Source organism: Parus major, chromosome 1A, assembly GCF_001522545.3.
Source record: "Parus major isolate Abel chromosome 1A, Parus_major1.1, whole genome shotgun sequence".
Classification (NCBI taxonomy): domain Eukaryota; kingdom Metazoa; phylum Chordata; class Aves; order Passeriformes; family Paridae; genus Parus; species Parus major.
The window spans coordinates 47,933,170-47,948,114 of NC_031773.1; the positions used below are offsets into that span (position 1 = coordinate 47,933,170).

Below are 14,945 nucleotides of genomic sequence, written 5' to 3' on the forward strand. Positions count from 1 at the left end.
CTACATTCAGTCTTAGAATCTACCTTTCAGTAACAAGCTCCAATTTTATTTCAAACCAATTGGAGGACAACAGTAGACATGGGTACACCAAATCACAGAATCACTGCAGATGGATGGGATCTCTGAGATCATCAATCCCTTTGCTCAAAACACGGTTAACTAGAGCAGGTTGAAGCAGGATTGGGGTTGTGCACAGCTGAGTTTTGAGTCACTTAAAGGGCTGTGAAGGCACAACTTTTCTGGGTAACCTCTTCCAAGGGCTTGACCATGTTTAACAGTAAAAAAACAAAACTTTTTTTCCCTTGTGTTTAAGTGGAATTTCCTGTATTTCAGTTTATGCCAATGGCTTCTTCCCTCTCCCGCAGGCACCACTGTGAAAAATGTGGCTCAGTCTTAGTCTCATCAGGTATCTATACACATGGATAATAATATCCTGCCCCAAATTTTCTTATCTCAAGGCTAAACAGTCACAGCTTTCTTTGTTTCTCCTCCGTCAGATGCTCCAGACTTCCTCTCTGTGCTCTTTCAAAAACCCAGTATGTTGATGTCCAGCTAATCCCCACTGCAAGTAAATAATACAAAGAAGTAATTTCAGATTTTTTCTTCCTTCTCTTATGACAAGAGGTAAACTCTCTCAAGGCAGGTAATTTTGTTAGTGAGCTGAAAATTTGATACTGTGGGTAGAAAAAGATTCAAGTGATTGATTTAAATTTAAGAGCAATACCCACAATTGAATTTTGTTGGCATTATGCTACAAGTCGCATAAAACAAATACCTTCAACTCTTCGTTGCATTACTAATATTGCACCTTTAGACTTCAATCAAAATATTGTTAAGAATGATATTCCTACAGCAGAATCTGTATGACAAGGTTCCAGATATCACCTGAACACAAATTTATTAGTTAAAAAATAATACCGCCTATCACTAATCTCATATTCTTTAATAACAACAGTTTTTGAGAAGACAGATAGTGTTTTAAGCCACTTGAAAAACACCAATTAAAAATCAAATCAACTATAAAGTAATTCGTTTCCACTTACACTTCAAATAGGACACCTAACAAACACAAGGCTATGACAAATCCAATACAACATCACTCATATTACTCACTATAATGTATTTCAGTAAACTACTAGATATATAAAGAAACAATTCAGGAGAGCAGAAATCCAACTCCTCCTTTTTATTTCTCCACTGATTTTTCTTCTGGATCTTTCTGAAAGTTTCTACTTCAACAACTTTTGTATCTCTTGGTACCACAGTAAGTTGCTCAGTCTGAATAGACAGAAATAACAACAATTACTTTGAGAAGTTTGGCTCATGTCCATGACGGAAAGAATGTGCATGTTCAGCACTAGAACTTTGCTGACCTCAACTTGCCTACCTCAGAAATGGTTTCTCACTGTCACAGATGCAGTGCACTTACAGTTGCCAGCATATCTAAGAAGCAAAAGTAGATCTTCACCCCAAATCACATCCCAGCCTTTCTGCAACAAGTATGGTGCAATCAAGAAATTCTTATGAGGAGACATCCAATTAGGCTCAGGAAAAAAGAGCCTAGTGATCTAGAAAATCTAGTGATCTAGATTTTCCAAAGACCACCTTCTTGCTTGCTCCAAATGACAGGAAAAGAAAAAAATTAACTACAGTATCAAAGCTGAATTACCATTGCATTTTCTAATGGAAAGAATACGGAATACAACCATCACTGAAGTACTTAGGACAAGGCTCTGTTCTTCCCATCTGAACAAAAACCCAGGGAAAAATTCCAACCAGTACTGGATTTCAGTTTGAAATCATATGAAAAAGCCTTCTCCTAATGGAAATCAGTCATTTTCTTCTCTGTTCAAGCTCTGCGTACCAGCATCTTATATTGCTCATCCTCAAGAGAGCGTTTTGTCATTTTTGATCCTTTATTGAAAGGCATTCTAAAGAAATAAGGCTCAAAGAGGATCAATCTGCCATATACACACCAAAAGGAAGGCCCTGGCTCTTTCATATTTCACATTATTTCAGTGAAGAGCAGCTGTATAAAAACTTCATGTACAAACTCACTACATCAGTGCCAAGCTTCCAGAATCATTATCCCTTTTACAACAATTTCTGATTAATATTTTGAAATTCAATGCATATTTCTATGGTTTTACATTTAAGGCAAATCAACATCCTGCCTCTTTCTTTTTCAGCCACCATCTACTATATTATATATATATATAGATAGATAGATATTTAAGGAACCAAAAGGGTGAGCACCAAGCAACCAAGCAATGCTCCCAGCACGTTTAAACGAGAGTGCTTCACACCATTTACTATGGTAAGGCCCTTTTTAAATAAACACAGTAACTCACTGTTTGTTTTCTTCACCAGGAGGTGGAGTCTTGCCATGCCCCTCCATTACAAAATCCTCATGTTCCATCTGCAAAGGCAAGCATTGCAGGTCAGAAATCGGTGGAGCAAAATGCACATCACCTAAAGTGGCCCTTTTCATACGCAACAACTCAAAACAGCCACTTCATCACAGTGGCTGGTCCAGAACAGATCATGTAGTTTCTTAGCAACATATGTACATCTCCAACCCCATTGCTATGGTATCATTTCATAGCACAAATTTCAGAAAAATCTAGCAAGGGAAAAAGAATGGTTTAATGGCTACAGCAGAATGCTATCAGTCAAGGTACATAGGTTTTAAGTTCTGCTCTGCTAAGGGCTTCCCTTGTCATTCTAAGTATTACTTCTAGCACTTCTTCCCTATGTATAAAGCAGAAAGTAAAAAAAGGTTTATCAACATTTCTGGAAAAAAAATTAAATTTCAGAAGAAACTTATTAAGCACAGAAAAGAAATTGCTACAAAAGCAGAGTACTTCTTGTGAAAAATAACTTTTCTTTGAAAAAAGACTTTCACTGCACACACAGCTTAGTTAGCAGGGTAAAAAAGAGGCCTAAGGAAACCTCAAATAGATGCTGTTCCAATGACAACATAAGGTAGGCATTTCCTTTGGCTCTCTTGTTAGAAGATTCCAAGGGCAGTAAGGAAGTTTTATGTTTAATTGTTTGCTTTTAAAATATCAGTTTTAGCACAGATTTTCAGTAATTTCTTTGGAGAGAAAGACGAATTACATTTAATTTGATCATTAGTTAATTATGCGCTCTTCATTTAATCACTTAATTCAGCCAGAAGCTCTTGCATAGGTAGCAAAACATTCTTCTCTTTATATAAAAATTCAACACATGCAATTAGTATTTTATATAAACATCCAGATACAGTTAGGAATGCTCTACTTCATGTGAAGCCAGCAAACAGGTCACACTGCAATAATAAGCCACACAACAAAGTACTGGATCATAATCACACACAAATCCATGCCACTACATTAAACTGGAAAGAGGAGAGAACCACTATTCAGTCAGATAACACAGCTTAGTCTTTGAAGGGGCAAAACCCCCCCAAACCAAACAAAAATTCCATCAGCCACCTCCTCTTGTGCCCCTGCTCTCCCCCCAAAACAGTAAATTTTACTCATTTGTACATTAATACTTTTATCAGGTCAAAAATACTTTCAAACCCCTGAAATCTGCATATTGACATCTAACAAGGATACAAGAAATGACTTTATTTGACTGCCCAGGCACAGCCCTAAGCAAACCAGGAATGAACTGACAAAGTGGTGAACTCTAAGGTGCTAATGACATCCTAAGTCAGTCAATCAAATATGTGTAAATTCACATTTGTAAACATGTACCTCCATGTCTCCCAGTCAAAATAGTATTTTTATGTAAAAGCAATGTTTGGAAACAATAAAATTTCTATTTACAGTTATTAAATAACTTGCACTTTTATCCATGTATTTCCACCCTATCAGACACACAAATTTATTTGTACTTCAGTCCATACTTGATTCACAAGAGCTCTAACAGCTGGACTCACACCTGTCTAACTAAAGAGAAAGACATCTATTATGTCTATTAGACATCTATTATAACTTAACTCAGTTGTTGAAAATGCTGAAACAAGTGTGTCAATGGATAAAATAGCTACAGATTTGTGGCCACATTGCAAAACAGCATGGTTCTGTAAATGAGAATAAATGTTTAAGAATTACTCTTACACAGGAGGTATTTTAGCCTGTTGCTGGTATGAGACAAGTACAGTTCACAGGAATAGTAAGCAAGGGAACAGTTTGTGGCCAGTACTAGGAAGACAAAATGCAGCCTTTCAGAGTAAAGAAACCCTACATACAGCATGTATAGTGCTAAACTAACAAGATCCCCATGTAAGACAGAAATTAAATGTAATGAAGCTGTAGAAAAGGAGGTATTATCATTAAAATAAAAAGAAAGAAAAAAAAAAAGTAGTGTTAAAAAGCAAGGATTTTAAACCAAACAAAAATGTAGAAATGGGAAATTATTTTATAATGATAGATAATAATCAAGAAATCTGAGAACTGGAACATCTTGTAGATCACCACCAGAACAAGGCAATCACTGAAGTACTGCTGATAAAACTGTTGCTTTATTATGAACTTTATATGAAGAACACTAGTGACATCCCAGTTCCAGCTTATCTATCAAGGTTTCATTTCAAAGAGAAGTGGGCAAATAATGACAAATAACAAAAGACCTGAGCTAAGAACAAGATTGTGCCTGGACTGACAATCTCTTTTAAAACAACTGGAGAACCCCATCTGCTTTAAGATATGGTAAATCAGTTTGCTGTACTTCAGACAGTAGACAGAAGTATCTGAAATTACTAAAATCTGCATTATAAAAAACTGTAAAAGATGTGGTACAATAGCAGAGACACAAGAAGTTCAGCAAAAAAATTAATCACTGAGTGAGGAAGTACTCAGGAACACGGAAACCATTCAATATACAAAATAAAGCTTAATTGGTAGGGTTTCACTGATAAATAAAGCCAGTAATAAAATGCACCAACACACAAAAAAAGTCTTAAGAAGGAATTGACTGTTAGTGAACTAGAAAAAAAATCTTTTTAGAATGGATAAACAATTGGACTTGGAGGAAACATTTGGCTGGTCAGGCTCAGAGGACAAAGTGCTGTATGCTGCCTAAAGGATGGTATCAAGTGAAGTGCTGCAGGAGTCTTCCCCAGGACAAGTCCATTAAATATCTTTACCAATGACTTGCAGGGTCAGTAAGGTGTATTCTAGTCAGAATTTTAAGATAAACTTTAACTGGAATGAAGAGGATCAATCAACAAATCTGCTGCCATTCCACTAGTCAACCTGGTGGAATGGTCCCTACAGGATTTGGATGAATTCAGACAGGACAAACACAAAACTCTTGCACCTGAAAGGCCCTGGCAACAACACAGGCTGATGACTGGCTGGGAAGCAGTTCCACGGAAAAGGTCTTGGCATAAAGCGAGCTGATCGTGAGCCAGCAGTGTGCCTTGTCAGGAAAGGTCACCAGAATCCCAGGCTTTATTAAAAAGAGCCTTGCCAGTAGATGGGGGAACTGATTGCCACCTCTACTCAGTGCTTATTATTCCAGACATTGTCTCATGCACCTCATTTTGGGCCCCCACAATACAAGAAATACACCCAGAATGTGGGCACGGTAGCCACCAGGATGCTCAAGAAGCTGGAGCACTTGTCCTGTGAGTAAAGGCAGAAGGGGCTGGGCTGATTCAGCCTGGAGAAGAGATGACTTTGGGGAGACCTTAACAGCAAGTGTCTGTACCTACAAGGAGGTGAGCAAGCAGTCAGGCTCACACACAGGGTACCCTGTGACAGGACAAGGAGCAGTGAGACTACGTTAGAACTAGAAAGGTCTAGAATGGATACAAGGTAACCTGTTTTCACCATGAGGACAGTCAACGACCGGAACAGTCAGCCTAGAGTAGTTTTGCAGCCTCCTCGCTTCAAGTCTTTCATGGACTGACTAGGTAAAATCCCTCACAACCAGGTCTGACCTCAGAAGTGACCTTGCTTTGAGCAGGAGGTCAGAATCAAGACCTTGGAAGGTCCCTTTGAACCTGAATTTCCCAGCAATCCTATGAACACTAGAACAGATTCAGTTTAATATTGAGAGATAACATACCCGCACTTTGATCTGGAAAAGTCTGAGTAAAATATCTTAGAAAGCTGCACAATTTAAAAAAACCCCAAAACCTCAAAAACAACAAAACAAACCAAACCCAAAATAAAACAACCACGAAAAAAAAATAAGTTATGCTGAAGAAAGAAATACTGAAGAGTCTGCAGCAGATCTATAGCACACCCTCTTTTAGAACAGTGTCTATGAGGAGAGACAATGAAGACTCAAACCCCTCCCACAACACTCAAAAACATGAGATGTCAAAGAACATTGTAGACAGAGGGGAGATTTCACATGAATAAAACACAACATTTGTCCTGCAAATCTCCCTCAATGCAAGACAACACAGCACGGAGGCATACACAAAAAAAAGCAGCGTGACAGTAGTGTAAGAAACCTTTTGCTATTACAATATAAATAAAACCCAACTCACTCTCAAAAGAACACCTGCAAGATGATACACAGAGAAAATGTAATACTAAGCAGACAAAAAATTAGTTCTTGAACAAACAAATTGCAACACTGAATTTCACAAGTCTTTGCAGTTTTTATGGTTTATGTACCTATAGGTACAATGATTTATCTCTGTATTAGAGAACAAGAAACAATAGCAGTATAAGCTTTTCTGTTTCTGGCAATGACATTACTTTTACAAAGTGAAAGGAGAAGTTTATATATAAAGATCATTCAACAGGCCTGATCCAGTGCAACAATTTCTGACTTCCTCTTTTTGCAGAACCTTGACTCTAACTTTCTTTTGTTTGCCTGCATATATTAAACAATTTGATGATCAGTGATCTCTAGATCTCTATTTTTCACTTGGAATTCTGAGGGTTTTAGAATTTTTGTTAGAAACCGATACACTGCTTATTTAATGGTATGAAACTTCTAGAATAAGCTCATAAAGTAATATCCATTTCCATCTTTCTGCAAAGTTTAAAAGTCACTTTATTGGGTAGTTCATCTTAATTCAAATAGATATATCTGACAAAGAGGCTTCTGAAAACAATTAATAAGCAAGAAAAAATCCAATAAAATTCCAAAAGCATTTCTTAGATATTAATGAAGTTTGTCCTTAGGCCCAGCTACCTATTAAATAATTTTAAGATTAAAAAAATACTTCAAAATTAAAATGCTTAGGTCTTCTTTACTCAATGACAGTAATGATGTCGTACTGCAGAAAGAACAAGAATATGGTATTTTAAGTTTTTGATTAAGTGACTATCTGAGGATGAACCGAAGAGAGGAACAGCACGTAAGAGCCACTGTTAGCTGAAAATACTCTTCTTTTTCTCCTCCACCCACAGTTCTTATACAATTCCTGGGCACATTTCTTCCCCACAAGTCTCTCAGTTTCCCTTCATTCTGTCATCACCCTATCCTGCTCAGCACTCTTTGAGTCTTTTTTAAAAGAAAACTGGAGCCCAGAGTCCTCACTAAGTTCCAGCCATCCATGGCACCCAGCAGCCCCACCAGATCTGGTTCACTGCAGCATTCAGAAAAGGTGCTGCTTTCTAAGCCTTGAGCCTCTCCTGACTCACAGTGTATGTAGGAAACGCAGTTGTTCTCAATATGTAGAAAAATAATGGAAGGTGGAGCTAAGAGAGTACTCTTGGATGTGTTGTACTGCTCCCAAGGAAAGGAGAAGAGGTGGAATGGCAGAGGATATGAAACTCTTTAGCTTCTCATAAGAGGACTGCAGAGGGAGCCATTGACTCCAAGAGCAGGAATCAAAGGAAGCGCACTCCACACCTGTTTCTCCTGGCAAGCAATGGAGAAAGCTTCAAGATTCTGGCAGCTGGAAGCAGGAACCAGAAATAGACCCTGAAACACTGCAGGGGAGGAATTCAATAGAAAACTTTTTTTTTTTTTTAAAAAAAAGGAACTTCCACTTGTTGAACTCTGTATTTTATTATTTCTAAGTCTTTTTCTCTATAAATCCAGGTACCTGTGAATATCCAAATTTCAAAACAAATTAATACATTGAGTGTTCTAAATAAAAAATACCATCTAGTTTATTTAAGAAAAGCTATTCAGTATTAGACAGTCAATACTTAACTTTTATAAAATTAAATTTATCATGAGCTTCAACGTAATAAACTATATTTTTTTTGTCCAGAAGTGCAAAACCTGTTACTACAGTTTCATACTACTCTTTCTAAAAATATCTTCAATGAGACCCTAATGGATTTGATTATTGAGTTAACCTTATCTCCTAGACAAAGTCTGCAACACTCTAAAGGGTCAGAAAGTTTCAAGGGCAAAAGCCTTATCTTTCCTGAATCCCAATGTCAGAAAGCACCTTTTCCTAATAAGATTCAATGCTTGAATTAGCTATCCTAGCCCACCAAAGATGAACTGAGCTTAAGAGAAACCAAGCATTTTCTCAGGGAAAAAAGACAGATATTTGTGAGAAATCCTTTACTTATTATGAACAGCTATTCATTTTAAACAGTCTTCTGGTCTTCACCAGTACAAAGAAATGTACTAATGCAACTTCATCAGAGAGCTGCTATCACCACCTTTTCCTACTCATTCCATAGCTCCTTTTCAAAGCTGTTTTTTTCCCTATTTAAAAATCAAAACAAGCAACCCCCCCAAACAAAACAACAATAAGAAACCCCCAACAAAACCCCAAACAAAAAAAACAATTTAAAAACCTGAAATAAACAAAAAATCCACAAACAAAAGTACTTGAGCCAGCCAGGAAATGAAGACTCTTAAGGTTTTCACTGAAAAGCATCTCAAGCAGACACAACACCAAAGCGTTATCTGGCACAGGACCAGACACTATGGTTGAGACTAGCCAAGGTCAAATGCTGCTTTCTGCAGGTTGTGGCCATCTACTTCCCTGCTTTAAGCGAAGTGATGATTTTCACACAGCCTACAGCAGGCCCAGTTTAAGACTGATAAATCTGATGTTTTGTCAACACCAACGTCCCTCCCAATCATGGTCAGCACCATAAACAGGCCATCAGCACTTATTTTGTCTCACTAATAGTTGTTTTAAGGAGAGTTGCACAACCCAGTCCTCGAAATCCAAGCAATTAGTCCCTAGTCACTACTGCTACAGTGGTGGAAGCTGTGTTATAAAAAAAAAAGAAATCTCAGAGACCATTTGAGGTCTGACAGAAATGTAATCACTACTACAAATGAAATGAAAGCTGAGTCACCTCTCTGCCTGGCTTCATTATAAGCACCCTGGACTAACTGCATTGGGGAAAATTTTACTCACTAGGAACAGATTAATTAAACTTTTAATTTAACTTCTTTTAATAAAAATGCAATTTAGCTGCTAACACTTAAATAATTTTTTAGGAATAAATTAGTGTTGAGCTAGCATTTCAAAATATGCACAGAATAGCACAAATTGTTTAGCAAAATCAGTCTCAAAATATACTTCTTAGATTAAATCTTAATCTCAGTACACGAATGAAAGCATTAAAAAATCCTTAGAATCTGTTATTTGAACTTAAAAGAAAAAAAACAAACCCAACAACAGCTCCTAAAATGAAAATGCACCACGTATTTTTCTGAATCACAGAGAGAAAAGTCTTATAGATAAGGTATGCATGAAATACTGGCTGAATTTTTGGTCTCTTTCAGAACTTTGTTGTATTGTGCAGCATTGTGAGGTACGTAAATTTTCACTTGACCCTTTTCTTTTTCCCCTCAATTTTGCCAAAGCATAGTCTTGTTATATAAAAATCACCACCAAAATATGTGAACCATCTCCTAGCCCACTCAGTATTTTCTTGAAGCTTTTCAGCAGCATCTAGACAGAGCATTTCAATGTTATTACCATCACATGGTCCTGACTGGTTTTCTGTCAGTTACAGGAGAAGTGAAAACTTACTAACCTGCTAAATCCCTCCCCCTGCTAAATCACACTTCACATTCAGTGCTCCCTGCTAATCATTTTGAATGCTAACACACTTAGACCAGAGTAATTCCATTCAGAAGTTACTAATCTGCTACTGGTGTTTGTTACACACAGCTCAATGGTACTCTAACACCTGGCTCAATGAAACATTACATTAACTAGAAGAAATGCCAACATGTTAACATACACCATCATTAAAACGTGCATCATCCATATGGAACAGCACAACAGATTGTCAGTGGGAACTCAATTCATCATTAACCTATGGAACTCAGAATATGTAATTTATGCTACACCTAAACAAGCACAAAAGCTGCAGCAGCGGTTAAAGACCAGAAGTTTTGCTTTTAGTTTCAGCTGTCACCAATTAGTCACCAAGTAATTGGAGAAATAACCTATGGCTCACTTTCTATGTAATATTTAAGATGTTTGTTAACTAATATTCTGTGAAATACCCAGAAGCTTAGCATGAATTCCCTGCTAAGCTTAAACAGTTTTATAAATATCATGAAAACAGCAGTCGCACTTTAGAAATGCTAAAATGGTTGGGATCCCAGCCACATTTCATATTGTACAAATATGAAAGTTTACTTAATAAAAAATGTATTATTTTTTTTATGTATTACTAAGCTGCTAAGTATTTAAAATACAATAGCATGTGTGTGTGCATATATATATATATATATAATTAATATAAATCTTTCTCTGAAAGCAATTTAAATCACCTAGTTGTATACAGCAAGATAGTTTTACCTTACGTCAACCACCGAAGATGTTAAAGTCACTCAAGTCATGGTATGACAGGATATCCAGAAATACCATCTGAAAACTTCAACTCTGAAGCTGCCAAGGCAGCTTTGAATAATAATTCAGCCATCTCAGACACAAAAAATGAATAAAGCGTTCTGAATTTAAGCAAAAGTACTTTCCTTTTCCTGCTCCACTGTTGATGATCCATTTTTCAGTGTGTTCCATCCATACACTCCATCCATTTTGTAGTGTGCTCTGTGCATACATAGTATGGACGGATCGCAGGAAAATATGAGTTTAGTAAGACAAAAAAAATCCCCCTATTTTATTTAATTAACCTTTTATATTATTCTTTAGCTAAAGAGCAGAAGCATTTCACAAGCCATGAATTCTTGCTAGCTTCAGCTACTTTTTTTACTTTCATAAGATTTTTACACTTTCCATTTAGGGGACACATTTGACCCTAAAGCCCTTGAACAGTTCACCCCCACCAGTAATTTCAGAAACCACTTGCACACAACCCAGTGATGCTATTTAGCCAACTCATTTTACAGTCAATTTACTATTTATGGTGCACACAGATGAACAAGTTATAGCAGTTTAAACTGACATCTGTAAGTGGCTGATATTCTCATATTACACATTGTTAACCACCCTGACACAGAAGAGAGAAAACATATTAACTTTCTCCTACTTGGATTTGGAAATCTAGATGATGTGCTGCCACAAAAGGACAACGGGCATGAACTGCTGAGAAAATTTTCAAACCCTTAAGAAAGAAGATGATAATCAGAATTACAGAAAATTAAATTGCACTTTTGCACTACACATTTAATCACCTTCACTGCCACAAATACTGTTTGCAGCTGTTTGTTAGGAATGACTGAAAGTGACATAAACCAGGCACACACAAATTGGTACTGAAGTTTTTCTGCCTTAAGATCAGACAGACAAGCAATAGAAAGAACTTTCTTTTGTGTTCACAGAAATCTGTTGTGTGGATTCTGAACACATAGAAACTGCCTGTGGCCTATAAAGTTCCTCAACACCTGGAGGCTGAGAAGAAATCTGTTATATGTATGTATTAACCCTGTCCTAGGTCTGTATTAGGCATCCACTTTTGACCACTGTCAAAAAGGAGAAGGAATACCCACTATCCACACTCACAGTACACAGCTGCTTTCCAGTTTCCTGTTATCAGAATGCAAATCCAGGAGCCACTGATAATGCTGCTTGCTTGTACAATATTGCCAAATTAATCAAGATTATTAAAAAGATTAGCTATTTGACAGACCACCAAACCACTAAAATAGCCACTCATCTCTGAAGCAGAGCCTGAGCTTTTCTACAGCTTGCCCTCAAAAAAACCAACCCAACAAACCTTTAGATGTCATGGGAATAAGTTATTTATCTGGAAATTACATGTAGAAATTGCATCTGTTGATACCAACCAATATGATTTCACAGTACCTATAAATATTTCTTAACCTAATGCCACACCACTGCATCTGTAGACAACTAATACATTCTCCCCTCTTATGGTGCACCCTCTTGCCTACTGCTCAAACGCTTCAGTGACTTTAAACAAGTGCCAGGAAACGCTGACATGTTTTCATGTTGCTTTTACCCTTCAGGGGAACTGATATCACACAACATGTTTCTGCAGAGTTCCAGTGTCCTTAGTTGTCTGGTCACCCTCTGATGTACTGGAATGATGAAGACCATCACTACTATTTTTTACTACTACCACCACAAGAATAACAACTCACACTCTTCCATACCCAATGAATGAAAAAAAAATTTGGAGGAAGTGAAAAAGATTCATACCCATCTACTTCACAAAATGAAAAGGAAATAGTCCTTGTAGGGTCATGCAAATATACAAAGTCTTGCAAATGCATGAAGGCAGCAAGACCAATGAATTTTACACCTTTCAATGACTCAGGAAAATGAACATTTTACAAATGATTTCTAAAGTAAATCTAAGATTTTTTTAAAGTAGGGTAGAGTAAGCTTTAACGCCCCTGACTCAAATTTCTCCCCGAATACCTATCTCCCTCAAGTCTGCCATAAGATAGAAAAATTGAAAACACTCATCAATACTTCCACATCTGTAAGACTTCATATAAAGTGACCAATTATAAAGAACTCTGTCACAATTCACATACAGCCACTGCCAACACTTCTGTAAAGCCAATACCAAATGGAAAGAGATAAAAAGGCAATATTCTAAAAAAGCAGAAACCCCTCAAATTGTGTGTCAACAGTACACCTGCATGAGAAGAGACACTTTGTAAGCAAAGCCACAAATCAATTTCCCTGACTGTCATTCATCTCACAGTGGGACTATACCACATAAGCTCTCAAATGCAGAACCACTTTTTCAATATTTAAGCAAATACCTGCTTTTTTGTCTGCTTTGCAAAGTATTATAAACTGTAATGTAATCAACTGAAGAAGAGATGCTATTGGTTGAGAAAAAACTAATGAGAATATTTATGAAAAAGAAACAACCTATAAAAGAATGGAAAAGATGAGCTTTAAGACTGAATGTATTTTTAAGACTGAAGGGTTTTTTTCCCTTAGAAATGAGACACCTATTCACTGCAGTGAACATGCCACACCAGTACACTTCCTCCACATGAACCTCACATATGGAAAGACTGGATCAAAGAACGTATGGTGACAGTTCTTACAGATCTCAGTCTCCTTGGCATGTGATGGTATTTTCCAAGAGAAAGAAAATACATCATTGTGTTAACCTTCTCTTTTGTAATTCAAAAGCACTTCAGAGTATTTTGAGATTAGAAAACAGAGAGTCATCTTTCAGTTCAGCATCTATATTTTAGCAGTCTTCACTATGGATAAGTAGGTTTCAAATGAGCAATCCATCTTGCCTCTGTAGAAAACAGTACACCCAACTGGCAGAATCCTGAACTTGATCCTGAATTTCTTTTAAAATGTCCAAGCAATTAGGCTATCAACAGCATTCCTTTACAATAGTTCAAGTAGTACTGTCTAATTCCATGTTCTTTTTTTGCAAAGTCCTCAACCTTATTTATAACTGTCTCTTTATAGTGAGCCCTGATAACATACCGTACTGCTTTTGGCTGGGATTGAGCTAGACAGTAGCTGGTAGAGGACTGTGTTTTGGATTTTTGCTGGAAAGCAGTGCTGATAACACAGGGATGTTTCAGTTACTGCTGAGCAGAGTTCACACAGCACCAAGGCCTCTTCTGTTTCTCACCCCACCCCACCAGCAAGCAGGCCAAGGGTGCACAAGAAGCCAGGAGAGGACACAGCCAGCACAGCTGGCTGTGTCCAAAGGGATACTCTGCACTACATGGCATCATACTCAGCATGAAAACAGAGAGTGAAGGTGTGTGGGTATGTTGGCTGGGACTAACATCGCTCATAGATGGGCTGGGCATCAATTGTTTGGCAGCAAGCAATTCTTTTCCTTTTTCATCATTTGAACTTTCACAGGTGTTATTTTCCTCTCCTCTCTGTTGTTGGTTTGGGTTTTATTTCCCCCAAATTATTACACCACACTTATCTCATTTATCTTATCAAATAGCACATATTTTCTGACTTTTACCCTTGCAAATTCTACCCCTCCATCTCACTGCAGGGGCAGGAGTGGATGAGCAGCAGTGTGGTGCTTAGTTGCCAGCTAGGGTTAGACCCCATACCATAATTACAGCTCTTTGTTACAATGCCTTGAAATTTTGAAATTTGAAGCTATAAACTCACAAGCAGGCTTGCTTGGGTTTTCTTCCCCATGGAGAAGGGTCCAAGCATGCAGCATTTTGTAGCAAAGTATTTTAGGTTCTTTTCCTGGCCACAGCGTTGAAATTCCAGAGTGAAACTAACATAAAATTTCTGCTCCTCTTGATGGACTATGTTAATTCATACTCAAAACAAGAGGAGATTATATTGTAACACTTTTACAAGCTTTTTAAACATGTAATTAAAAGGAATTCTAAGTAAATTAATTCTTCACTGAGAGGCTAATGGATTTTTTTTCAATACATGATATGCGAATATTTTGGGTCTGAAATTACTCTCCTAAAGAGCTGTAGCATTTTCAGGTTAACAAAATGAAGCTAGCAGAGCATGAGATGACATCAGTTTCTGCTGTGAAAAATTCTTTGTCCTCCTAGTTATTAAGCTACTACGTTTTAGAAGCAGCATAAATTGTCTTGTTAGGCAGAATACCTCTCTACTTTTCAAAGACTATACAAGATACTTC

General features: G+C 37.2%; 1 protein-coding gene across 13 annotated transcripts in view; it reads right to left on the reverse strand.

Moving 5' to 3' along the window:
* Window positions 1-14,945, reverse strand: part of TNRC6B (trinucleotide repeat containing adaptor 6B) — a 129,826-nt gene that overhangs the window by 92,013 nt on the left and 22,868 nt on the right. For 9 of the 13 annotated variants that reach the window (XR_004497523.1, XM_033514442.1, XM_033514431.1 and 6 more), the window contains one exon: window positions 2,352-2,419. The exons of the other annotated variants lie outside the window; for them this stretch is intronic. Coding sequence is in view for 8 of the 9 variants with exons in the window: in XM_033514442.1 (XP_033370333.1) it covers window positions 2,352-2,419 (68 nt within the window). In the remaining variant the exon portion in view is untranslated. The remainder of the gene's footprint in view (window positions 1-2,351; window positions 2,420-14,945) is intronic. 13 annotated transcript variants of the gene reach the window in all.